The sequence below is a fragment of the Camelina sativa genome, chromosome 4, assembly GCF_000633955.1.
Source record: "Camelina sativa cultivar DH55 chromosome 4, Cs, whole genome shotgun sequence".
NCBI classification, from domain to species: domain Eukaryota; kingdom Viridiplantae; phylum Streptophyta; class Magnoliopsida; order Brassicales; family Brassicaceae; genus Camelina; species Camelina sativa.
Window position 1 is genome coordinate 8,029,891 of NC_025688.1, and position 26,449 is coordinate 8,056,339.

At 37.2% G+C, this 26,449-nt stretch overlaps 2 protein-coding genes and 1 pseudogene across 6 annotated transcripts; all 3 read left to right on the forward strand.

Moving 5' to 3' along the window:
* LOC104783669 (protein STRICTOSIDINE SYNTHASE-LIKE 10-like) lies at positions 3,326 to 6,226 on the forward strand. The gene is made up of 4 exons (XM_010508796.1): positions 3,326 to 3,612; positions 4,318 to 4,581; positions 4,694 to 5,144; positions 5,270 to 6,226. The coding sequence occupies exons 1-4, from the start codon at positions 3,326 to 3,328 to the stop codon at positions 6,224 to 6,226; spliced, it is 1,959 nt and encodes a 652-aa protein (XP_010507098.1).
* On the forward strand, positions 14,237 to 14,677 carry LOC109132640 (annotated as a pseudogene).
* LOC104780072 (myosin-1B-like) lies at positions 21,759 to 24,791 on the forward strand. Of its 5 annotated transcripts, none has more exons than XR_766643.2 (10): positions 21,759 to 21,896; positions 22,083 to 22,252; positions 22,338 to 22,528; positions 22,629 to 22,673; positions 22,747 to 22,808; positions 22,899 to 23,017; positions 23,169 to 23,257; positions 23,455 to 23,578; positions 24,290 to 24,359; positions 24,496 to 24,791. XR_766643.2 is itself a non-coding variant. In XM_010504530.1 (10 exons), exons 1-10 carry the CDS (start codon positions 21,824 to 21,826, stop codon positions 24,305 to 24,307), a joined length of 783 nt encoding a protein of 260 aa, XP_010502832.1. In that variant the 5' UTR covers positions 21,759 to 21,823; the 3' UTR covers positions 24,308 to 24,778. The 5 variants fall into 5 exon arrangements, 4 of the variants coding, with proteins under 4 accessions (XP_010502832.1, XP_010502829.1, XP_010502831.1 ...); XM_010504530.1 differs by having other exon boundaries at positions 22,338 to 22,400; positions 22,509 to 22,528; positions 24,290 to 24,778; XM_010504527.1 differs by having other exon boundaries at positions 24,290 to 24,778.

The window sequence follows — 26,449 nt, forward strand, 5'->3', positions numbered from 1 at the left end:
CATATTTAGATAAATGAGATACATATCTCAATTCCTATTAGACGAGATAACGAGATTTAGGAAAGTCGACCTTTGGGGAAAACAAATCGTAGAAATGGACTTTTTTGTTTAATACTCATCAATTTTTTCGTTCTTGTTGATGTATATATACTCTTTTTTAATGTTTAGAATGAAGTATATGAAACAAGAAACAAAAGAAAAAGTTTTTTTGCTGAGTAAGAACTAGTAGTAACTGTATCCACCGAAATTTTATTGAGGAGAAGTCTAATTACTTCAACTTCACGTACGTGTTTTCCATTATAATTTACAAAAGTCAATTTAGTAATTAAGTCTTAGCATAGAAAAACAAACATTCAGATATGATATTGGTGGATTTAACGTGGCTCTTATGTGGATCCTATGAACATTTTTATTTGGTCACAGATTCTCCAAGAACAGTGCCATCAACTTATTCTGTTTGGCCTTTTTCGTATTGTTGTATAGACACATTTTTGTAACAGTATTTTAATTTGAGACCGACCCGACGGTCCGACCAGCCGGTTCAACAACTGGTTCACAGGTTTTTAGAGGATTTTTCCGATTCTTTGTTGGTTTTTATTTATCCGATTTTTAGAGGTAACCTGGACTGGAATGTCTACTAGGTCGCGGTTGGACCGGTTTGACCGTCTGGTTCGGTCCGGATTTAAAAACATTGATTTCAATGATCTTTACGCCTTGAGACATATTTTTTTTCTATATATAATACTAGAAAAAGTCTCACACGTTTTTTTTAAAAAAAAAAGTCTCACGTGATGCGTGGATAAAATGAACGTAATAAAAAATGTTTAGTTATTTTAAAATACATTCAATAATAATTAAAATTAATATAATGAATAAAATATATTATCTGTAAACTAAAAATATATTAGATTTTATGTATTATTATCTAGAATTATTTTTTTATATTAAAAATTTATCAGATAGATCAACAGAAACAAAGTAAAATATTGAGAAACAAAATAAGCATTCTAAACAACGTTTACAATTGAACAAAAAACAAAACTCATTTACTAATTTAAAAACACGAAGAAAAAGTAGAAACAAAAGGTAAAGAAAATACGAAATGCCTTTTGTCTCTTCTAAAAGTGAGAATGTGTCATGTTATGTGCCTTAGACCTTATTTATCTAGTCTTTTCATATATGCTCCAAAATTTTGACTTTACTTATTCGTTTCAAAACCTAGAAAAGTCACATAAAAGAGAAAAAAAATTACGATATTTTAGTTAAATAAAAATTTATATTACAAAATTTAAAAATTTATATGAGAGGTAGAATATTATGTTTGAAGAAGAATTTATCTTCTAATTATAGACAAATTTGTGGCATCAATATATTATTACTATCATGGGAGGTTTCCAGTTTTTTTTTTTTGGTCAAACATCATGGGAGCTAGTTACGGTTACATTTCAAAGAATAAATATGTCATACATTTTATTTGTGTTTTTTTTCTTCTTATTTTTTGTATGTAAAAATAAATTGTATGTAATTAATACATTAAAGTGTTGAAACGACCCAACCCGTTTTTTATTAATAATAATATAATTAAATACCCCATAATATTTAATTACAACCCAAACAATAAACCAACAACAAATCAACATACACAACGGAAGACAAGCCAAACCAACTCCAATTTAATATAAATACCATATTAATTATAACCAATTAAAAACCAGCAACCTAACGTAATTCTAACAAGGTTGCAACAACAAAATAACATAACCAATAATACAACCAAGACCCTAGATCATCCTCCTCCTCATCGTCATGATTCCACACTACACATGCATTACATGCACCACAAACAAAATGAGATGCATGAGTATTACCATAAATACCCAGTGAGGCGATCCTCCCATCTACGAGTTATACACACAAGCAAATCAAAAGTACAACCACAAATAAAACATAACAAACCAGTCATTAAACAGAACATCCAATAACACATTCATCACACCTACACATCATCACACAAAATAAGTCATACAACTCAATCGCTCAGATAAGCTCATGGTCACGCACTCACCTTATCAAAGCTGATTCTAACAACAAATACAATCAGGAGAGACTCTCATTGCGTCTAAAACAGTCCAGAAACTTCCTACAACAAGTCACACAACCAAAAGCAACCCCAAAGCAAACTGGACACAAACATCAGAAAAGAACAGTCTCAAAGACGAAATCCTAAAATAAAACCCAACCGTTAACTATAGAATCCTGCCGGGGAAAAGCTATCACTAGACGTGAAGAAGCTTCCCACAAAATCTCGTTCCGATCAGAAACCAGAAGAGACCACGATTTCAGTTACAATCCCCGATGGTCCCAACTCGCGTTTGAGAAAACGTGTTTCACGAAACTGCCAATAACTTATCGAGTTTATATCCAAATCCACTTATGTAAAAAGGAGAATGACGATGAAAGGCTTGAGAATAACTATGCCAAATTTTGTTACTTTTGAGTACGATTTGATATTTCAAAAAAAGACATTTGCTAAAATGTCAGGATATTTCAAAAAAAGACATTTGCTAAAATGTCAAGATACTTTTTTGGATATTTTTTTATGTATATAATTTTGAGATAATGTATGTCATAAAAAGTAAATATATTTAAGATAATGTATGTCATATAAAGTAAATTGAAAAAATACACTAAAAATATTAAAAAGAAAATGACATATATTGCAAGAAGATAGTGCTAAGTAGCAACTTCTTATAGCGCGTCAAAAGAGAATCTTACTAAAATGTCAAGATATATCAAAAAATACATTACTAATTAAAATGTCAAGATATTTCAAAAAAAAAAAGATATTGCTAAAATGTCAAGATATCTTTTTGGATATTTTTTTATGTATATAACTTTGAGATAAGGTATGTCATATAAAGTAAATATATTTAAAATATTAGATGTCATACAAAGTAAAGAAAAAAAAATATAATAAAAATATTAAAGAAAAAATGGCACATATTGCAAGAAGGGAATGTCAAGTAACAACTTCTTATATCCTATCAAAAAAGAAATTTACTAAAATATCAAGATATATCAAAAAAATATTACTAAAATGTCAAAATATTTCAAAAAAAAAACTTTACTAAAATGACGCATATTGCAAGAAAACAGTACTTAATGACAACTTATTACAGCTTGTTAAAAAGAAAACCTTACATTATTATATAAGAAAATTATCTCATTACAGGTGCTAACAAATTAAAATATTTGCAAATATTTGCATTACACACGTTGGAGCAGCGGTTTTTCTTGTATTCGTTTTGACACTGAGTCGAGTACCATGATCCTCGTTACAGTATTCTTAACAGTGGTTGTATCAATTTTCACAATCCTTGTCTCGGCTTGTCAAACCGGTTATGGTACCTTCGTACCGCCTAATATCCCTGGTTCGCGTGATGTTTTCTCGTTTGCCAAAGTGGTTAACTTAGCCGGAGCCTCCGGTCCGGAGAGTATAGCTTTCGATCCAGCAGGGGAAGGTCCATACGTTGGTGTCGCCGACGGTCGAGTATTGAAATGGCGCGGTAAATCACTTGGATGGACAGATTTCGCTTACACATCGGCTAATAGGTATATTTTCAAAATTTTAAACTCTACAACTTTCGATGAGTGATTCTGAATTTAGCCCTAGAATTTGGTTTATGGTGGAAGTGAAGTGATTGCTTAGTGTTTTGTCAAAAATTTTGTCTTTCTGTATGAATTTGATGAGAGGTAATATAACTTTAGGATATTTAGTGAGATGTGTACATGTTTCAGCATTTTTGTAAGGAAAAACAAAATTAGTTATTGAACATTTTGGACAAATATAAATACAAAAGTGTTCAAGTAAAAATGTGATAAACATATGTTATTGAATAATATATGAAAAGCGTAACTATTGCATATTTCATAATTCATATACTGCCTATTTTCTGATAATGAAACTAAGGGAATTTGTTTTGGATACACAAATTAAATTAGAATGGAAAACAAATTCTTCCGAAAAAATTAGTAATTTAAACTAAAAGAAAATCGTTAATATTTGTAAAGATATGTTGTAGATGTTGTGTTTGCAATTTTAGTTCTTAAACTTTTCTAACATATAAGTAAACGTGAGGATTCACAAAAAGTGTTTAATGGCATATCATATAGTTAAGTACATAACAACAGTTTTATTTTAAAATTTTCCTTTTAAATATATAGTAAATACATTTTCATAGGTGATAAAATTTTATTTTCAAAAATATATAGTAGATACATACTCATCTGTTACAACTTGTGGAAATTGGTTTCTAGGCAGATCTGTGTTCGCCCTTTTGCACCAGAGTTGGAGCATGTGTGTGGGAGGCCATTAGGATTGCGGTTCCATAAGAAAACCGGAGATCTCTATATAGCGGATGCTTACTTTGGCCTTCTTATCGTTGGTCCTGCTGGTGGTTTAGCCAAACCATTGGTTACAGAAGCTGAGGGACAACCGTTTCTTTTCACTAATGATTTGGACATTGATGAGCAAAATGATGTGATTTACTTCACAGATGCTAGTTCCAAATTCCAGAGATGGTAACATGAAGTAGAAGCACCCTAAAATTTTCATCTTTCTTATTATCCATGTTTTCAAAAGTGTGAACCTCTTTGTGATGATGATTTAATTCCAAAGTGTTGTCATGGTCAGCGAATACATCGGTTCTTTTTTGAATGTTGATAAAACTGGACGGTTTATCAAGTATGATAGATCAAGCAAGAAAGCTACGGTCTTATTACATGGCATATCATTTGCAAACGGCGTTGCACTAAGCAAAGACCGGTCTTTCGTATTGGTAGCCGAAACAACAAATTGCAAAATCCTAAGGCTTTGGCTCTCCGGTCCAAAAGCAGGAACCCAAGATGTGTTTGTTGTGCTTCCAGGTTACCCTGACAACATCAGAAGAAACTCGAAAGGAGAATTCTGGGTCACTTTAAACTCGTTGATCAATGAAGAAATACGTTACACTAAAGCCGTGAAGTTGAGTGAATCAGGAAAAGTTTTGGAGGTACTTGGGGATAAGGCAAAGAGATTACAGTTTAAAAGTGATGTGGAAGAGAAAGATGGCAAGCTTTGGATTGGTTCTAGTGTCGCGCCATTTGTTGGTGTTTATGATTTGTAGTTTTGTACGTTGCTCAGACCTAATTGTCTTTGCATTGTTATAAGTGATGTAATACTTTTATCTATTCAATCGAACCACAAGCTTGCAATGAATAAACTCAAAAGGAATACACAAGTATCCTCAATCTGAATGTGGAGCGGGCACGGTTTGCTCGTATATGTGTGGAGGTTAATTTGCGGAACCCGTTGAAAGGATCGGTGGTTATAAATGGTGAACGCTACTTTGTAGCTTATGAAGGTTTAACTAATATCTGTTCTGGCTGTGGGGTGTATGGTCACTTAGTCCATGGTTGTCCGCAGAGAGAGTCAGAGAAGGAGTTGGTTGTGACTTCTCAACCGGAGGTTAGAGGATCCCGGGAGGAGAATCAGGATGTGGATGGCTTCACGGTGGTCAGAAGGTCGGGGAATCGATCGGAAAAGCCTCCTCCGCGAGTTTCCTTTTCTGCTGGTGGATCACACGTGAATCAGGGACGTAACCTTCGGGATATTACGGGTAGGAAAGATTCTGGGAATATTGCGATTGGAAATAGTTTTGGAAGGTTGAGTGTTGAACTGGAATCTTCGGGGTCCGCAAAAGCTGCTGTGCGATTGGGAGGGGATACGCAATTGGCTACGAATAAGGATAATGTGCCCTCTACGAATATTCTTCCAGCGATAAACCGTGGTGAACAAGGAAAGCGAGGGGCCCATTGGAAGGTGGTTAGTAAGGGTAAAGAAGTTAATGGGCCACGGGTTAAATCTGTCGCAAATAAGGTGGTTAATGGATCAAATCCTAAGCCCCGACAGAATAGGCCCAGTAGAGGTCTAATTTTTGGCCCCGTTAATGAAAATCAAGAGTTTTCGGGTTCGGGAAAGAGACTGAGGTTGGAGAGCACGGAGCTGAGCCGTCATGGCGGGTCGCTTCCGGCGATCTCTGATGAAGTGGGTAGTGACGGTTTGCCTCCGGGAAGCGACACAGGGGACAAACAAGTTGCAATGGAAGTGGGAACAGCCCCGGAGCAGGGGGTCTTGGCTCTGGCTGCGCCATCACCGGTGGCAGCTAAGACGAGTGAGAGAGCCTAACAGTCCTCCCCGGTAATTCTTGTTGATTGGAGTCTTCTCATCATGAATTGTTTATTCTGGAATTGCCGGGGGGCGAACAAACCCAACTTTCAACGATCGATTAGATATCTTTTGAAGCGTTATAAGGTGAATGTTCTAGCCATGTTTGAGACGCATGCAGGAGGTGATCGAACTCAACGGATTTGTCAAGGATTGGGGTTTGAAAACTCTTTTCGTATGGACGCGGTTGGCCAGAGTGGCGGAATTTGGTTACTTTGGCGAACAAGTGTGGGTTTAGTCACAATTGTAACTTCGTCTGACCAATTTATTCATGCCCGTGTGGAGAATGGAGTGGAAGTGATCCACTTGATTGTTGTGTACGCAGCTCCAACCGTAACCCGTCGGAGTGGTTTATGGAGCCTGCTGAAGGATGCGGTGGCGAGTGTGGATGGTCCTTTGGTAATTGGTGGTGATTTCAATACCATTGTGAGGATAGATGAGAGAAGCGGGGGGAATGGTAGATTGTCCCAAGACTCTGTAGCTTTTGGTGAGTGGATTAGTGAGCTTGCGCTAATTGATTTGGGGTTCAGGGGAAGTAAGTATACATGGAAGAGAGGTTGTTTAGCAAGCACCTTTGTAGCTAAACGTCTCGATAGGGTGCTATGTTGTGCGCAAGCAAGGTTGAAATGGCAGGAGGCGTCAGTTGCTCATTTACCTTTCTTATCATCGGATCATGTGCCACTATTTCTGCAACTTTGCCCTGAGAGTATGGGTGATCCACATCGACGCCCTTTCCGCTTTGAAGCAGCTTGGCTGCAACACAGTGGTTTCAAAGAACTACTTGCTGCGTCTTGGAATAATGGTTTAACGACTCCACAGGCGCTTCAGGATTTGAAGTTTAAACTTAAGAAGTGGAACAAGGAGGTCTTTGGGAATGTTCAGCAGAAAAAGGAGAAACTGTTAGCCGAGATCAAGCTGGTTCAAGACCTAATTGAGGTGAATCATACAGATGCTTTGTTAACCCGAGAGGCTGTACTGACAGAGGAATTTGATTTGGTTTTAGAGCAAGAGGAAATTATATGGTTTCAGAAATCGAGGGAACAGTTAATTGCCTTGGGAGATAGGAATACTAAATACTTTCATACATTAACAGTTATTCGGAGGAGACGAAACATGATTGAAATGCTTAGAGATGATGAGGAAAGATGGGTTTCTGATCCTAAGCAACTTGAAGCGCTTGCAGTGGAGTACTTTTCACGGCTTTACTCTTTGAATGATGTGGATATTGTGGCTCCACGCTTATCTCAGGTGGGCTTTCCAGTGCTTACTCAGGGAGAAGCGACAGAGTTACATAAGCCTTTCTCAGCGGTGGAAGTAGAGGCTGCTGTTAGAAGCATGGGCAGTATAAAGCACCAGGTCCGGATGGGTACCAACCGATCTTTTACCAGAATTGCTGGGATGTGGTTGGTGAGTCTGTTATCCGTTTTGTATTAGACTTCTTTGAGTCAGGGGAGTTGCCGAGTGAGACGAACGATGCCCTTGTAGTGCTCATTGCGAAGGTTCTAAAGCCAGAGAAAATAACCCAGTTTAGACCTATTAGCTTGTGCAACGTTCTCTTCAAAACGATTACTAAAACCATGGTGGGTCGGTTGAAGAAGGTGATTTCGAAACTCATAGGTCCCTCGTAGGCTAGTTTCATTCCGGGAAGACTTAGCACTGATAATATAGTCATGGTTCAAGAGGCAGTCCATTCTATGAGGAGAAAGAAAGGGAAGAAGGGTTGGATGCTGTTGAAGCTAGACTTGGAAAAGGCTTATGACCGGATTCGCTGGGATTTCCTTGAAGATACTCTAGTGGCAGCAGGGTTATCCTCAACTTGGATCAGGTGGATTATGCAATGTGTAACTGGTCCTTCTATGAGCATTTTGTGGAATGGAGAGAAGACAGGTTCTTTTAAACCAGCTAGAGGATTAAGGCAGGGGGATCCTTTATCCCCATACTTATTTGTCCTTTGTATGGAGAGATTGTGTAATCAGATTGAACTTTCCATTGCAGCTAAAGAGTGGAAGCCTATCAGGTTGTCGCAAGGGGGTCCTCTCTTGTCACACATCTGCTTTGCTGACGACCTCATCTTGTTTGCAGAGGCATCTATCTCCCAGATTCGTGTTATACGCCGTATATTGGAGAAGTTTTGTGCTGCGTCTGGTCAGAAAGTGAGCTTAGATAAATCCAAGATCTTTTTCTCTCAGAATGTGGGTCGCGAGTTGGAAGTGTCAATTAGTACAGAAAGCGGTATAAGAGCTACTAAGGATCTTGGTAAATACCTTGGTATGCCAGTGTTGCATAAGCGTATTAACAAAGAGACCTTTGGGGCAGTTGTAGAGCGGGTGTAATCAAAACTTGCGGGATGGAAAGGGCGTTTTCTGAGTTTTGCGGGTCGTCTGACCCTCACTAAGTCAGTACTTTCCTCCATTCCGGTCCATTCGATGTCTACAATCTTACTTCCGGTCGCGACAGCTAAGAAGTTAGATAAAATTTCAAGAATTTTTTTGTGGGGTAGCACTGATGAGAAGAGGAAACAACACTTAGTTGCCTGGAACCGTGTCTGTTCTCCCAAATTGGAAGGAGGTCTAGGTATAAGGTCCACTCAGGCAATGAATAAAGCCCTGTTGGCTAAGGTTGGATGGAGACTTATGCAAGATGCGAATAGCCTGTGGGCTAGAGTGTTACGCTGTAAGTATAGAGTCGGTGGGATTCAAGACCTTAGGTGGCTTGTTGTTAAAAGTAATTGGTCCTCTACTTGGAGGAGTATATGTGTGGGACTGAGGGAGGTGATACCTTTGGGTTTGAGTTGGGTTATTGGTGATGGTAAGACGATCCGATTCTGGCGCGATAGATGGCTGCTACATTCAACACTAGAAGAGCTGGTGTCAGATACGTTACCGGTTGGCTATGAGACTGTGACTGCTAAGGAGTTGTGGAGGGAGTCTGCGGGTTGGGACCTAACCTGAATCCTGTCGTATATCCCTGATTATATCAGACTGCATCTTGCGTCAGTTGTAGTGGATTCTGTGACGGGGGCTAGGGATAGGATATCTTGGCGTGGTTGTGATAGGAGATTCTCTGTGAAGTCGGCCTATGCTCTCTTAACTCAGAATGTTTCTCCTACTCAGAGGTGTGGAGCTTTTTTTGACCGCATATGGAAGGTAATCGCACCAGAAAGAGTTCGGACCTTTCTATGGATGGTAGGGAATCAAGCAATTATGTCAAATGCAGAGAGGTATAGGAGGCATATATCGGACACGAGCCTTTGTTTGGTGTGTAAAGGGGGGGAAGAGACTATCCTCCATATATTACGTGACTGTCCGGCGATGTCGGGAATATGGCAAAGGTTGGTTCCACCAAGATATAGAGCTGCTTTCTTTTCTCTATCGATACTAGAATGGCTGTTTGTGAATTTGGGAAGTAAGGAGGTTGTGGGTAACATTGCATGGCCAACACTGTTTGCTTTGTCAGCTTGGTGGGGATANCTGACGACCTCATCTTGTTTGCAGAGGCATCTATCTCCCAGATTCGTGTCATACGCCGTATATTGGAGAAGTTTTGTGTTGCANGACTGCAGTTCGTGAAAGATCAAGCTAGGGAAGTACTGGTTGCGTTCTCAAACCAGGGAGGTAGATCAGAGGCAGTGGAACGGATTGAAACCCCCATATCATGGAAGGTTCCGTCATTGGGTTGGATGAAGCTCAATACGGACGGAGCTTCTCGTGGGAACCTGGGACCTGCAACGGCCGGGGGGGTGTTACGGGATGGTTCAGGGAAGTGGTGTGGTGGTTTTGTTCTTAATATTGGTATATGTTCAGCGCCACTTGCAGAGTTATGGGGAGTGTACTATAGACTGTACATGGCTTGGGAGAAACGGGTGCCATGTGTGGAGGTTAAGATAGATTCAGAGATAGTGGTGGGCTTTTTACGGACAGGGATTAGTGATTCACATCCGCTGTCCTTCCTAGTACGGTTGTGCTATTGCTTCATCTCAAGGGACTGGATAGTCCGGTTTTCGCATGTGTATAGGGAGGCTAACCGTCTTGCCGATGGTTTGGCGAACTATGCGTTTTCTTTACCGCAGAGATTTCATAGTTTGGAGTCGTGTCCTGAAACTCTAGATTTTATTTGTTTAGAGGATGTTAATGGGCATTCTGTCCCACGTCGTATTCGGTTATAGTTTTTTATGTTTTGAATAAAAGTGGGAGACCTTGTCTCCCCTCACTTACCAAAAAAAAAAACTTAACAAATGATTGTTTTATTTTTATGTAACAACTTAATTAACAAGCAAATTTAAACAAGGTAAAAGAAAGAAAACACAAAGCAAGGGAAACACAAACTTAAAACTGCTTTAAATCAAGATTAAGCAAATGAACCTTTGGCAAGGTTAATGCCTTGGGAGATAGCTAATCAATCCTAGATGTCTAAGCAAACATTCAAGAACAATCCTTAGGCTATTCGGGTTACCCGCTCGAGTTCGGATATTACCCATTCGGGTTCGGGTAAATCGGTTTAGAAAAATAGAACTCATTGGGTATTTTTTAATATATGGGTTCAGTTCGGTTTGGGTACTATCAGGTTCGGGTCGGGTTGGCTTACAAATTATAGAACCCGATTAGCACCCGAACTACCGGGTACCCGAAAAAAATCTTTAAAATGAATTAAATTTAAATAAATTTAGCTAAATTTTGACTTATATGACAAATTATTTTAGATATTTTAATTATTTTTGATATTTAGGTATAAAACGAAATAAAATATTCAATATTATAATCATAATATTCGGTAATTCCATTATATTAATGCTAAATATTATAAATATGTTTATATGTTTGGGTTTGATGGGTACCCAAACGGGTACCGGGTATTACCCGACCCTAACCCGAACCCACGGATATTGGAAAATAGAATCCAATAGAGTTTTATAAGCAAACCCGTATCCAACCCGACCTCGGTTTTTCGGGTCGGGTTTCGGGTTGGGTATTTGGGTACGGTTTTTATCCCCAAGCCTAGTAAATCAATTCACTTCCATGATAAAGACTCTATGCAAATCAATTAATCATCAACAATTTCCAAAGCCAATCACATGATAAGCATGCATTATAATCAAGTCTAAACACCACTAAGCATCCTAATCATCAATTTGCATTGGCTAGGAATGCAAAGCTTTTGAATATTTTGGTTTATGAATTTCATCAAACACCTTCTACGCATAGAAGTCTGAATATCTAGAAATAACATGATCAAGGTTAATCTTGCATTATAATCACCAAACAAGAAATGATTCATGTAAATAAAGCCTTAACCATCAAAGATCAATCATATATCTCCCTAATCTACCAAGCCCAAAGTTCTAAAATGATCTACTCACTCATGGTTATGATCACACAACGGTAGATGGTTGATCTTTGTGAAATCATAGTTAGAGATAAAGGAAGATAAAAAAAATGAATTACTATTAATAACTTGAAAATCAACAAGCAATCCAACAAACTTAGAATAAACAAGCTTATGAACCCTAAAAATTGCTAAACAAAAGATAGGATTCTCCTAATGAGGAGCTAGTGTATGTATAGAGAAGTAGGAAACTAAACAATAACAAACCAGATTGAAATAAGACAAATTAAAGAAAACCGGAACAAACCGGATTGCGTTGCAAAAATAACGCGTGATCGACCAATTGGTCCATCAAATTCCCAAAATGATACACCGGTTGATCGATCGTCTGGTCGGTTGTTCAAGTCTAGGAGTCTGAAATTCTGGCTCTAGTTAATCGATCAGTTGGTCGATCGGTTGAAATCCGGGATTCTGGTAAATTCTAATCCATGTTTGATTGATCGTCTGATCGACCAGATGCGATCATTCTGTCATGTGGCTCCTGTCTTTGCTATAGCTGTATATATGTTCACTAAAATAGGTATAACTCTTTACACGCACATCCGATTGGCCTTAAATCATCTACATTGCAAATATAACTCAATTTCCAATAATGTTGATGTAGAACTTTGAAGCTAAATCCCAAGTCAAGGTCTTCACACCAAGGAGAGTGTCGATTGACACCATCTATTTCTGGTTTGACCGGGTTAATTTAAATTGTCGTTTTGGTTCAGTTGGGTTCAATTGGGAATCCTTAACCGACATATTTAAAGCAATACTCGACCTTAGTCGTGGAAAAAAGTTGTTTAGCCGATTCCAGAGAGAAAACAGAGGGAGAAAAGAGAGCGCTTGAGTGTTTAGAGTTTTTTGAGAGATTCTTGGCTTGTTTGGGAGATCTGTTGTTGTGGAGTGAAGATCTTGTGCTAGGAACGAAGGAGAAGCCTTCTAAGGTGTTGGATACCTGGAACTGGAAATGCCTACTCCGCCTGAGACCTATCGCCCAGAGTTTCTTGAGTGTGTCATTAGGAAATGGGTGCACAGCCAGTTTCTGGAATGACTCCTGGTCACCGCTTGGACCTCTGATCAAACTTTTAGGTGATGCAGGCCCTCGAAATCTCAGAATTCCTCTAACAGCTTCAGTGGTTGATGCCACGCGAGGGGACACCTGGATATTACCCTCTCCTCGCACTCATCAAGCAACCGATCTCCACATCTACCTCACCACTATCCATCCGCCGCTACCAACTCAGATTGAGGATTGTTATGAGTGGTCTGGAAACAATGCAAGCCGTTCCGGTTTTTCCTCATCAAGTACATGGGAGGCGTTGAGACACATAGAGGACGTAAAGCCATGNATTGCTAAACAAAAGATAGGATTCTCCTAATGAGGAGCTAGTGTATGTATAGAGAAGTAGGAAACTAAACAATAACAAACCAGATTGAAATAAGACAAATTAAAGAAAACCGGAACAAACCGGATTGCGTTGCAAAAATAACGCGTGATCGACCAATTGGTCCATCAAATTCCCAAAATGATACACCGGTTGATCGATCGTCTGGTCGGTTGTTCAAGTCTAGGAGTCTGAAATTCTGGCTCTAGTTAATCGATCAGTTGGTCGATCGGTTGAAATCCGGGATTCTGGTAAATTCTAATCCATGTTTGATTGATCGTCTGATCGACCAGATGCGATCATTCTGTCATGTGGCTCCTGTCTTTGCTATAGCTGTATATATGTTCACTAAAATAGGTATAACTCTTTACACGCACATCCGATTGGCCTTAAATCATCTACATTGCAAATATAACTCAATTTCCAATAATGTTGATGTAGAACTTTGAAGCTAAATCCCAAGTCAAGGTCTTCACACCAAGGAGAGTGTCGATTGACACCATCTATTTCTGGTTTGACCGGGTTAATTTAAATTGTCGTTTTGGTTCAGTTGGGTTCAATTGGGAATCCTTAACCGACATATTTAAAGCAATACTCGACCTTAGTCGTGGAAAAAAGTTGTTTAGCCGATTCCAGAGAGAAAACAGAGGGAGAAAAGAGAGCGCTTGAGTGTTTAGAGTTTTTTGAGAGATTCTTGGCTTGTTTGGGAGATCTGTTGTTGTGGAGTGAAGATCTTGTGCTAGGAACGAAGGAGAAGCCTTCTAAGGTGTTGGATACCTGGAACTGGAAATGCCTACTCCGCCTGAGACCTATCGCCCAGAGTTTCTTGAGTGTGTCATTAGGAAATGGGTGCACAGCCAGTTTCTGGAATGACTCCTGGTCACCGCTTGGACCTCTGATCAAACTTTTAGGTGATGCAGGCCCTCGAAATCTCAGAATTCCTCTAACAGCTTCAGTGGTTGATGCCACGCGAGGGGACACCTGGATATTACCCTCTCCTCGCACTCATCAAGCAACCGATCTCCACATCTACCTCACCACTATCCATCCGCCGCTACCAACTCAGATTGAGGATTGTTATGAGTGGTCTGGAAACAATGCAAGCCGTTCCGGTTTTTCCTCATCAAGTACATGGGAGGCGTTGAGACACATAGAGGACGTAAAGCCATGGGCAAGTCTTGTCTGGTTCAAAGGAGCTACCCCTCGAAATGCTTTCCATATGTGGATAGCTCATCTTAACAGATTGCCCACTCGCTCCAGACTCCAATCATGGGGAATGCAGGTCTCCTCTGACTGTTGCATATGCGCTTCGAATGTCGAGACTAGAGACCACCTACTTTTTACCCGCAGCTTTAGCATGGAAATTTGGAGAATGATACATCGAAGACTTTCACTGCCTCTACCTCTTTTCAGGAACTGGGAAAGCTTGCTGGACTGGGTCAGATTGAGCTCAGCCTCCTCCCCATCTACACTAAGGAAGATCGTCGCTCAAGCCACAATTTATGCAATCTGGAAATAGAAAAACAACATTTTGCACAATCTCCAAGCCGTTCCACCATCTGTTATCTTCAAGGAAATAGATCGGGAGATCATCAACACAACTATCGCGAGGAGACACCGCAAGAACTTTAAGAAGCTCTTCTATCTTTGGGTCAAATAAATCTATCTTCTGAAATCTTTAAAATTTGCTTCCTTGTTTTCATTTATTTTTTGCCAAGCAACCAAATTAGTGGGATCTCAATTTCATGTAAAAACAAACCCTGGTTTCTTTTTAATGATATTTACACACTTAGCAAAAAAAAAGGTGTTGGATTCGTCAGTTTGGGTCATAAACTTTTTGCAAAAGAGGTGAGTGCATGAAAATGGCTGATCTAAACCTGAGAATCCTTTGTTTTGCTTGTTTTGTGGCGGTTTGTGTTGTTTTCTTGTATGCCTTGGGTTCATTGTTAGTTCCCATGAGCTTCCAAGACTTTTGGGTGAGTTTCAGACGATTTGGAGGAACTGGAAAACGGATCTTCGACTTTCGACTTCGAGCAGAACATGTCTGCGGAGTCGGTGTTGATCGACACCAGGTGGGTGTCGGTCACCAAGTGGGTGTAGGTCGACACCAAGACGTTGCCGGCGTGAAGACTTTGCGAGTGTCGATGCTAGGGTTTCCGATTCGAGGAGGGGTGTCGGTCAACACCAAGGAGCAGTGTTGGTCGACACCAATCCTTTAAGAAGGAAGCTAATACTTGTTTTCCTTGTTTGTTTCATGTTGAACATTGGAATTCTCAGTTGCTTGTGTATATAGCTCAGTAGATGAGAAGATTGCCTCACTGAGTGTTTATGATAATACTCATGCATCTCCATTTGTGTTTACGGTGAAGTTAAAGACAAAGTGTGATCATGGAATCAAGGCAATTAAGATGAGGATGTTCTAGTGGCTCAATTGGTTGCTGTCTGCCTCCTGTTAGGATGCTAGAGTTGATTCCTTAGAACATTGTTTAGGATTGCCGGTTTTATTTATGTTAGATTGGTTTATTGATTTAGTGGTTATGGAATTAATGATGGTTATTTGATTATTGGTTAATTCTTTGGTTTAAGTTTGGTTATTCTGCTATTTGGTTTGAATTTGATTAGCTGGTTAGTGAGTATGAGATAACTAGATTATTACATATATATAAAAAAATGGGTCGGGTTATTCCAGATTTGCAGTCCCATGGACCGTTAATCACTTGGTGCAACAAAAGAGCGGATGATGGGTTCATTTGTAAGAAACTATATCGGATACTGGTTAATGATACGTGGATAACACATACTCGCTATATGCATTGGCACAAGATTCAGGTTTCTTGCCCATGGTTAAAGATTTTTGGGACAACACAGACTCGCTATATCATTCCACTTATGCGATATACCGGTTTTCAAAAAAATTGAAGGCATTGAAGCCGAGCATTAAGCAGTTAAGTAAGGCTAAGCTAAAAAATTTGACAAGGAAAACTAAAGAAGCGTTTGCAACACTATTTCATTTTCAAACAGAAACGTTGAATAATCCAACTACCCTGGCCATGAAGACGGAATCTGAAGCTTATACTTGGTGGTTGTTTGTCTATAGCTTGGAAGAGAAGTTCTTGAAACAGAGGTCCAAGCTCAATTGGGTGAAGGTGGGTGATGGCAACAGTAAGATGTTTCATAAAGCTGTCAAGGTCAGGGAAGTACGCAATGCGATTAAAGAGATCAAATGCCCTGACAGTTCTGTAGTTGACACCCTTGAGGAAATAAAACAAGAGGCGGTCAGGTTTTTCCATGATTTCTTAGCTCACAAGCCAACTCATTATCAAGGTATATCTGAGGATATGTTGACATATCGGTGTTCTGATGCTGATGGAGTTATACTTGAAAGGGAAGTTTCTGCAGATGAAGTTAGGGCGGTCTTATTTTCAATGCCGAATGATAAACGTCCGGGTCCTAACGGTTATACGGTGGAGTTTCTTAAAGAAACTTGGTCTATAGTCCATAAAGACATTGTTGTGGCAGTGCAGTCTTTTTTTGTCTAAGGCTTTATATCTAAAGGAGTGAATACCACGATTCTTGCGCTTATACCGAAGAAGAAAGAGGTCAGAGAGATAAAGGATTACCATCCAATATCCTGCTGTAATGTGCTCTATAAGGTTATCTCTAAGATCATCGCTAATAGGCTCAAGAGGGTTTTCTCGGCTTTCATCTCCCCCACCCAGTCTTCTTTCGTTAAAGACCGGTTACTAATGGAGAATATTTTGTTAGCCTCGGAATTAGTCAAAGATTGTCACAAAGAAACGATCTTTGCTCGTAGTGCAATAAAGATTGATATCTCAAAAGATTTTGACTCTGTCCAATGACCGTTCATCCTCAACACTCTCTCGGATTTCAATTTCCCCTCGAGATTCATTAAATGAATTGAATTCTGCATCACTATGGCATCCTTCTCAGTGCAAGTAAACGGGACGCTTTTAGGTTTTTTTCGTAGTCAAAGGGGTTTGCGACAAGGTTGTTCACTATCTCCTTATCTGTTCGTCATCTGTATGCAAGTGTTGTCCACAATGCTTGATAATGCACATGAACGAAAGATTGGTTACCATCCACGATGTCAAAACCTGCAGCTCACACACCTGTGTTATTGTAGATGATTTATTGGTCCTTACAGATGGGAATCAACGATTAATAGAGGGTATTCTACAAATATTTGAGCAATTTGCAGAATTCTCTGGAGTCACAAGCAGCCTTGAATAGTCCACTTTATATATGGCAGGGGCTAAAGACACTGAGAAGGCTTTAATTCTTCAAACTTTTCCGTTTGCATCTGGCTCTTTGCCAGTACACTAACTTGGTCTGCCATTGCTAACTAAAAGATTGACAACAAGTGACTACATTCCACTTATATAGCAAATTAGAGACATGATTGGCTGTTGGACAGTTCAACATTTTCCTTTGCAGGGCGTTTGCAACTTATTAGCTCAGTTCTTCACATTCAAACCAACTTTTGGATGTCTACGTTTCGTCTGGCAAGTGCTTGTATCAAAGAAATCGATAGTTTGTGTTCAGCTTTTCTATGGTCAGGGCCAGAGTTAAATACCAAAAGAGCAAAAGTGTCTTGGTCGGATGTTTGCCAGCCGCAGGATGAAGGTGGATTGGGTCTTCGATCGTTAAAAGCTACAAACAAGGTCTGTTGCCTAAAACTTATTTGGTGCCTTCTGTCTTCAAACTCTTTGTGGGCACAAATTTTGAGACTATATCTACTCCACATGGATCTGAAATGGACAGAGCATCTCCTTTTGGCACGATCACTGGTCCCCATTAGGGCCTTTGATAGCGGTTACAAGAAAACGAGGATGTGTTAATATGGGGATTGGAATCCGCGAAACGTTGGCACAAGTGATCTCTTCACACCACAGAAGGCGACATCGTGTTAACCATCTTAAGCAATTAGAAACCCTTATTGATGAGATACAGTCTAAGGAACTAGCTGAAACAGAGGATGTGGTTATTTGGAAAGGGAAAGGATATTGCTAGAGGGATTCCTTCAAAACAAAAGAAGTATGGCAGGCAGCTAGGGTGTAGCTTCCACGGTAGGATTGGTCTCAAGGTATATGGTTTACCCATGCCACACCAAAATTTGCTTTCCTTGCTTGGCTTGCCATGAGAGACAGACTAACCACCGGTGACCGGTTGCTGAGTTGGAATGTAGGGGCTCCCATATCTTGTATCTTTTGTAAAGCGCCATTGGAAACCAGAAATCATTTGTTTTTTGCATGTCCATACTCGAGCAAAGTGTGGTCGGGCCTTGCTTCCAAACTCCTCGCTGGTAACTTCTCTACCGACTGGGCAGCTATTCTCAACTTACTCACGAATAGGGCCGTAGGCAGGGTTCGATTATTCCTACTATGATATACTTTCCAGCTCCTTGTTTATTTTTTATGGCGAGAACGAGATGGTAGAAGACATATGAAACTTCACACAACATCAGATCAGCTACTCAAAAGACTAGATAAAAATGTTCGCAACTGATTATCCTCTATATGAGAGCAAGGTGATAGTCGCTATGAGGATTGTATGGCGGTTTGGTTCACAACACACTAGAGATATCATTTAATTTCTGCTGGATTAGTTTGTTAAAAGACTCAAACAGCCGAAACAGTTAATGTAAAAACGTTATACTTTTTCGAATAAATTATACATTTTATTCAAATAAAAAATACATATGGCAAATTCCTACTATTAAGTTTGTTGTTGGATATGAGTTAGATCTACGTTAATTAGTACAATCGTAATATAATAATTGATGAAATTTATTAAACAAAGACTTTTAAAAAGTCGACAAATTGAGGCTATCCTAGTTAAAATCTGACTAGAAGTCAACAAACTTGAGCCATCTCGTTTCTGGTTTGGCCCGAAAACATTAAAGGTGAGTTAGTACGTTTAAAGGTATATTCACTATTTGTAATATGAGATATAGTCACATTTTACTGTGTATGTAATAAAGAGTTTGTGAGGCATAAAAAAACCTTTCATGTCTCCGCTTTTTCTCTATCTCTGCGGGGCTGGGTATCAATTTTGTCTCTCATAGCTCTCTCTCTTTATATTAATCTTTTATTTTATTTATTATTTTTTTATTATCTCATCTCTTTCCTAATTATTCAAATATTTAATAAAACAAAAAACTTTTCACATATAAAAAATCTATTTTTTCTTTTTATAATTTGGTATGCATTTTGTTTTCTTATTTTAAATATATTTTATATTATAACTGATATATATGATTGTTTTGTACACAATTATTGTTGGATGGTTTTCAATTCGTACATGTTTATTGCTCGATTTTTTTTATATGTACACATTTATGGCTAGATGGTTTTAATTGATACAAGTTTTTTTTGAATTGATATATAATAAATGTTTTTAACTTTTATTTGAATCAAGTTAGTGTTTAAAACCATCAAACCATAAACGTGTACATATCAAAATAATTCAGAAATAAAAATGTGTACGGATTAAAACTATCCAACAATAGACATGTAAAAACCATCCAGCAATAAATGTGTACAGAACAATTATATACATCAGTTGTGATATAGAATATATTTAAAAAATCACTAAAACAATATGCATGCCAAATTATAAAAAGAAAACATAGAATTTTTGTATCTGAAAAAAATATAGAAAAAAAAATTATATTACTATATATTTGAATAAGTAAATAAGAGAAAATGTATAAAATACATAAATAATAAATTTTTTTTCTTTCTCTTTCCTCCAACACACCCGAATCTCTTCTCCAGTCACCTATTTTCTATTTTAGTATTTTATAGATGAGTTTCATGACTAATTCCTTATTATAAATATTAAACCTACTAAGTTTCCAAATAAGTTTTAGAAACTTACATAAAATCCAACATATCTCAAAAATTAAATAATAGTCAAAAATGAATTTTCGTACTTATTTCTTGTTTGTTTACTCACAGTAGGAGAGGCGCATATTGACTCTCGTGGATGCAATTGACACCAATAAAATTTAAAAATTGTTTTAATTTACACCAATGTTTTAAATATATATTTGAACCCAACTAATTGTGAGTTTGAATCCATTTCGAACCCATTAAACGGTGCCGGCTTAAACATATTAAATGCCCTTAGGCAAATTAAAACAAAAATGTCCCTTAACCTATAGAAAAACTTTCTGATTTGTTTTGGGGTTTTTTGGTTCATATAATTTTTTTTAGTGCCGCTTAAACTTACAAATTTTTTTTTTGTGCCCCTTTAACTTACAAATTTTTTTTTATACCTTTTTTAACTTATAAATTTTTTTTATGCCCCTTTTCTTATACGTATATACCCCTTTAATCTATGTACCCGGAGCGGTTGCACTGCCTACCCACCTAGTTAAGCCGGCATTTCCTAGATCCGCTACTTATTACTCATGTGTCGATCTGTTTTAAACAGCCTATAAAAATATTAATAAGGAATAACAATCTTATCTGACACTTTCAGCAATCTAACATCCCTAAATTTGAAGTAGTTCTTTATATCTCATGACTAAAAATCTAAAATCCATAATTTTAAATTGGAATATTCGAATCATAATGAAATCAGCTAAGTAATCCTTCAAAATTTCTTATAGAGGGAGTGCCCCCAGTAAACGTGAGCTAGTTGTTTATATAATATTAGTTTGTATTATATACTACAGGAAAAATTACAGTCGCAGTAGCAGTTGCTTGCGTTTATAAAACAAAACTAGATTATGACCCGCAGTATACTGCAAGACAAATTTTTTTTTGTTTTGTTAATGTACTACTTTAATATTAACTTTGGTAATGTACTATTTTGTTAATTTTAGCGATCTAGTATATAATACCGCACAACAATTTTTGTTTCTTGCAGTCTTTATAAATCAGTTTGATTCGACATATTTTATATTGGTGTTGTTAAAATAGTAAAATTAGTATTTAACCCGTATTGAAGTAACATATTAATGATATTTTACTTTTTAGTATTATCAATTCACTCATGTCATGTCATATAACCTGTTATGTAATATAACTCGGTTTTGTTATTTTAAAAATTTAATATGTTTAAATATTCATAATTTTAAACTTTTTATTATGTTAAGATATATCAGTTATAAATTATAAACTTCTTAAACTATATAATTTACTATATACGGTAAATTTAATATAAATGTGTGTTGAACACACACTTTTATATTAATTGAGTAATATATGTTTGTTTTAAAAAAAAATACAAATTCACAATTTATGCAAAAAAAATATATTTTATTAACTTTATGTTTTATATAATGATTCACTACATTTAAAATTTAAAATAAAAAAGAGATTATAGGAGAATAAATTTTTTAATCTGGAATAAATTTTCTAAATATCTATATGACAGAACATTATATATATGGATATTTAAAATATTTTAATTATGTTTAATTATAAAGATAGTACAGAAAGTTAACAAAACTTGTTTGGACATGAAAATAAACATTTAATAGTAAATGTTTGAAAAAATATATTTTTAAGCAAAAACTGCTGCAAAAATACTATTATAGGTATGCCATAACCGCAATATACTTCGAGTTTTTCAGTTCCTACTTTCCTACGATACTGAATATGATAATATTTTTGGGCTTAATAAGTTGGGCCTTTGAACATATGGGCCGCGATATTGCTAATTGTTGCGCAAGATGCGAGCAGTTTCAGAACAAAAGGAACTGAGATATTTTTACTTTTTTTTTTCAGTAGAGACACTAGAGAGAGAGAGAGCTTGAACACACGAAGAAACAACCATGGCGGGAATCGATACGCAGAAGCAGCTTCTCTCTCTGATCCGCGATTTCACCTCTGAACGATCTCGTGGAGGTTAGATCTTCATTCATTTTTTTTGTACATATCGTTCTCTGGAAATTTCGCGATGAAGTAGAAGAAGAAATTTGAAACAAAATCGAACAGATTCTGGAGAAGATTGATATGCGTTTTTGAGTTGTAGGCGTTGATTTTTTGCGATTTCGATTCTGAATTTGTTCGGTGATTTTTTTTCTCGTTAAGAGCAAAGAGTTGTTGGATTGAAGAAACGAATCGAGGTTTTACAATCGGAAGTTGAAGCATCGAATTCAGAAGTTGAGCATGCGAAGCGTATCAAAGAAGTCGCGGAAGAGGAGCTTAACGGATACGAAGTTGAATTGTCTTTGAACGATACTACGATTCAATCTCTGGAGGTTTTGATTTAACGTGATTTTTGGGATGATTAAGAACTTTTGATGTATGATGAGATTGAAGCTGTATTTTTTTTTTTATCCTCAGGCAAGGATTGGTCTTCTTCAGGATGAAGTTTCTACTATTGGCAGTGAGATTGATGCTCTTAAGGTCTGGGCTACACATTGTTTATTTGAGTTTAAGTCATTGTGTGGTTTGATTTCTTCGTTTGATATTCTGGAGTTTTTGTGGGGTGACTTGATGGTTTGGGGAATAAAGAACAAGGAAGGATTACTCAGGTGATTCTGATCTTGCTAACATCTTCATAAGTTCAAGTTTTTTGACATATAACTTTTTTGTTTTGTTTGGTGATTGTTTAATTCTCTTTGTGATATACAGAGATCAGTTTATAAGCCAAATGGAAGAGCTGAACAAGGAAATAAGGTTAATTTTGATTCCCTGTGTTTTTAATGTTTCTGCTGATGCATACATCTAAGTTGCTTGGTTTCGGTAATAGGGAGTTCCAGAGAACAGTAGAATCGAGTTTGAGCAATGATGATAGTACTGGCGTAACAGCAAGTGAGTAGCTAAAGTTTACAGTTTACTATTCTTGTCTGATTTTTCAATGTTTATTATAAGATAATGGCTTCCGGATATGTTTCATGATAGCTTTTGAGGATGGTCACGGAGCTGATTCAAAAGCTATAAAGAATATGCTATCTGATGTAAATTCTCAATTAGCAAAAGAGGAAGACGGATACCTGGCTGAGCAGAAGATACAACAACAGGTAATAGACCATGACCAAGATGCTTGAATATATTATTAATTTTCTGCCCCAAATACCTTTTCTAGCTTATGCAGTCCCTGTTTCTCAGATTTTGTTTATTCAATTCGATAAAGAGAACAAATAGGATTGGTATCTGTTTTTCTATATGTAGCTGCAGAAGGAGCTTGATGAGTATGAGAAGAAAATGTCACTCATGGAGTCCATAATAGAGAAAACAAATTCAGTTCAAGTTCTTGCTGAATATCCTTAATTCCGCTAGCTAGTGATGCACGGTTTATATACTTATAACTACAGTTGCAGTAATCATTTATCACATTTTCACCTTCTAGTTCTGTTGTTTTTCCAGCCATTCTTTTGCCAGGATATAAAAGCGTGCTTTTACTTTTCATTTTGACTTGCCATTCTTTGAGAAGAATAGTTTCCTTGACAGAAAACAAGCAGATATCTGAGTTGGAACAGATATTGGCTTCACTCGGGGAGGAGCTGCAAAAGAGATGCCGATGCCAACAGTGCCAAGCAGAAAATTTGGAAGTTTTGAGCGTGCTTCTTCAGGGAGATCAAGTATGTTGACCCTTAAAAACCATGTTTCTCATTTCTATATAACCTTTTTGATTTGCCATCAAGATACTGGAACCAAATGCATTAATATTTATGTTATGGGCTTATATGGAATGCTGATGTATTCGTGTTCAGATATATCTCTAGTTGTACTAAAGCTTATTTGCAATCTGTTAAGAGTAACCATATCACAGAAACCAATAAACCTTAACAGAAATCTCCGAGAGTTAGAAAAATAGAAAGCATCAATCTCATAGAGACCAACCAGATTTCTATTAGACTGGTTGAAGCAGGGTCATGACTTTTAAGCCTTATCGACCATCCAATTTTATCAACGATGCTTCATAAACTGTAGTCAGGAAAAGGCATCATATATAGGTTCTGCCTTATCGACCATCCAATTTTTAGCTGGAATTCTCATCCTGAAAGAATCTAGATATGTGTTTAGGTAGCTACAATCTCAAGAAGCATAATATGTATAGGAGTAACTTTTGAATTTTTGGCACTTCGACTTATACATTTTGATATATTAGTGAAGAGACTGATGATGATCAGAGAACCGGCTCTCGCTTAGCTTTATAGCGAAGGATCTGTCAACATGACTAGATTGCATTGTCAAATTCTTCGTTACAGTATAGAGCTGGAGCTGGTAGTCTCTCATATATTTTCTATATGCTTTGATTTGATGTGTACAATATTGTTACTTTTTTGCAGGACATGGAAGTATCTTAATTAAAGCCACTCTTCACTTGTGGAAATATTGATACACTCAAGGCTCAAGATGGTAAGACACTCTTCACCTCTCAAAATTTGAGAAACCATTTTCCTAGAAATTTTACTAAATTTGCAATGATGAAGCAAACAAATACTAGTCCCTAGCTAGTATCTTTAACACTGATCACGTTCTTCCGTCTTAAAAGGTATGTACGCAATGAACCACAGTTTTCTTTACATTGACAACTACCAAAACCAATGATAAATTGTCTCATAACTTGAGATTCATCCACTCATCATATAAAGCCCATTCAAGACTATCAAAGTTAGAACTTCCTCCCTACATTCCAAGTCCTTGATGAGTTACGATTTTTCGATTAGGATGGAACGAACAACAGTTCAACTGCCAAATGTACAACTTTTTTTTTTTTTGTTTGGTGCAAAACTTATAACCACTTAAACAGTCAATTAAATCACTTTTTCACTCAAGTATTACATACTACAGTAACTTCTCCGTCTCTTTTGGGTCACTTGTTTCACCCTATATTAAGATGTTAATAGGGCTGTATATGTAAGCGTGCATATATATACACGTAAAGTAGTTGAACTCTCGTTAAAAAGGATGTAAAAGGATAAAAAGATTGTGAAACAACAATACAACGCCATATATAACAAAGTTAAGTACTTTTGATACACTTTTTTGTAGAGCAAAAATTTTGATACACAAAACAGTAAATTCAAAGACATCGTATGTCGTACTGCTCACGACAGTTATCGGAGCAATAATATCTATAGTAAAAGTTACAGTCCATTTTCAAGAAAATTGGGAATATGCAACGAGACTCACATTCACAGCAAAGTGGTCGGGAGATACCATTGTTGCGAACAATCTCAAAAGTTTTTGCATCCACTATCAGTGCCTTGGAAGAAATCAATCAACCTGGTCGAGTTTCTGATTTGGTTCTTGATTACCACTGGCTCTACGAAATTGTTTCACATAAAAGGGACTGCGCTCTGTATTAGGGATAATCGGGTTTCAATCGCTTCCTGGTATAAAAAGAGAGATGGTGACATGAATCGAGAAGTGGAAACGGAGTAAGCAGTCGATGGGTTCTTTTTGTGAGGGTGATCGGAAAAACTAGAAGTTCTCCAGAAATTTTTTTTTTATTTTATTCATTTTAATAAACCCCGACCCATTGTCTACAAAATTGTTTACCGATAATTTCTTAATAATATTTGAAAACACAATTTCGGCCCAATTGACCCAAATACAACAAAAGTGGGAAAACGGCCAAAATCAACCCAAACTATTCGCGAAACATTTTTTTTATATCCAAACTATGGTATCATGCAATTATCAACCTGAACAAACTAAAATTTCAAATTTTCTAACTAAATTTTATAAAATTAGCCGATTTCAATATGTTTGTACGACGTCGCTACTCATAGGATTCGAACCCGCGTTAACCCTATACAATTACTTTACACCACAACCACTGGGATAAATCAATTTCTTTGTGATTGCTTATAAACGATGCAATATATTGTTTTCCGTAAATCTTCTTCTAATCGTCTTCTCTCCTTCGCTTCACAATGGCAAAAACGAAGAGATCCTAGGCTTCCTGGCGTATAATAGGCAACGGTGATATTATTCCGATTAATACCCTGCGATAACCGATTTTTAAAAATCCTATCCCTTTTGAGATCTGAAGCTTCTTTTCTCTCATCTCTAATTCTCTTGTTCGCAAAGTAAGCTTCTTGATAAATTTTTAATTTTTTTCTTTTTTTCCTTGGGCAAATCTTCGATTTCTCAATTTAATTTATCAATTAAGTTTGATTTTGTTTAGATTCTCAACAGTTTGCTACCTCTGAATGAGATTGAACGAATACATCCTTCTCAAGAAGGAGAAGATGGTGATGGATGAGGAGAAATCCAGATCTGGGTTTCACTAAGATTCTTGGAACTCATGAAGAAATAAAAAACAAAAATTCGATTGATGGAAGACAATATATGACATCGTTGTTAATTAATCCCAAAGAAATTGATTTATCCGAGTGGTTATGGTGTAAAATTATTGAGCCCTATAACGCTGGTTCAAATCATGGGAGTAGCAACTTTTTTTATTTTATCTAAATAATCAAAACGACATCGTTTTGATG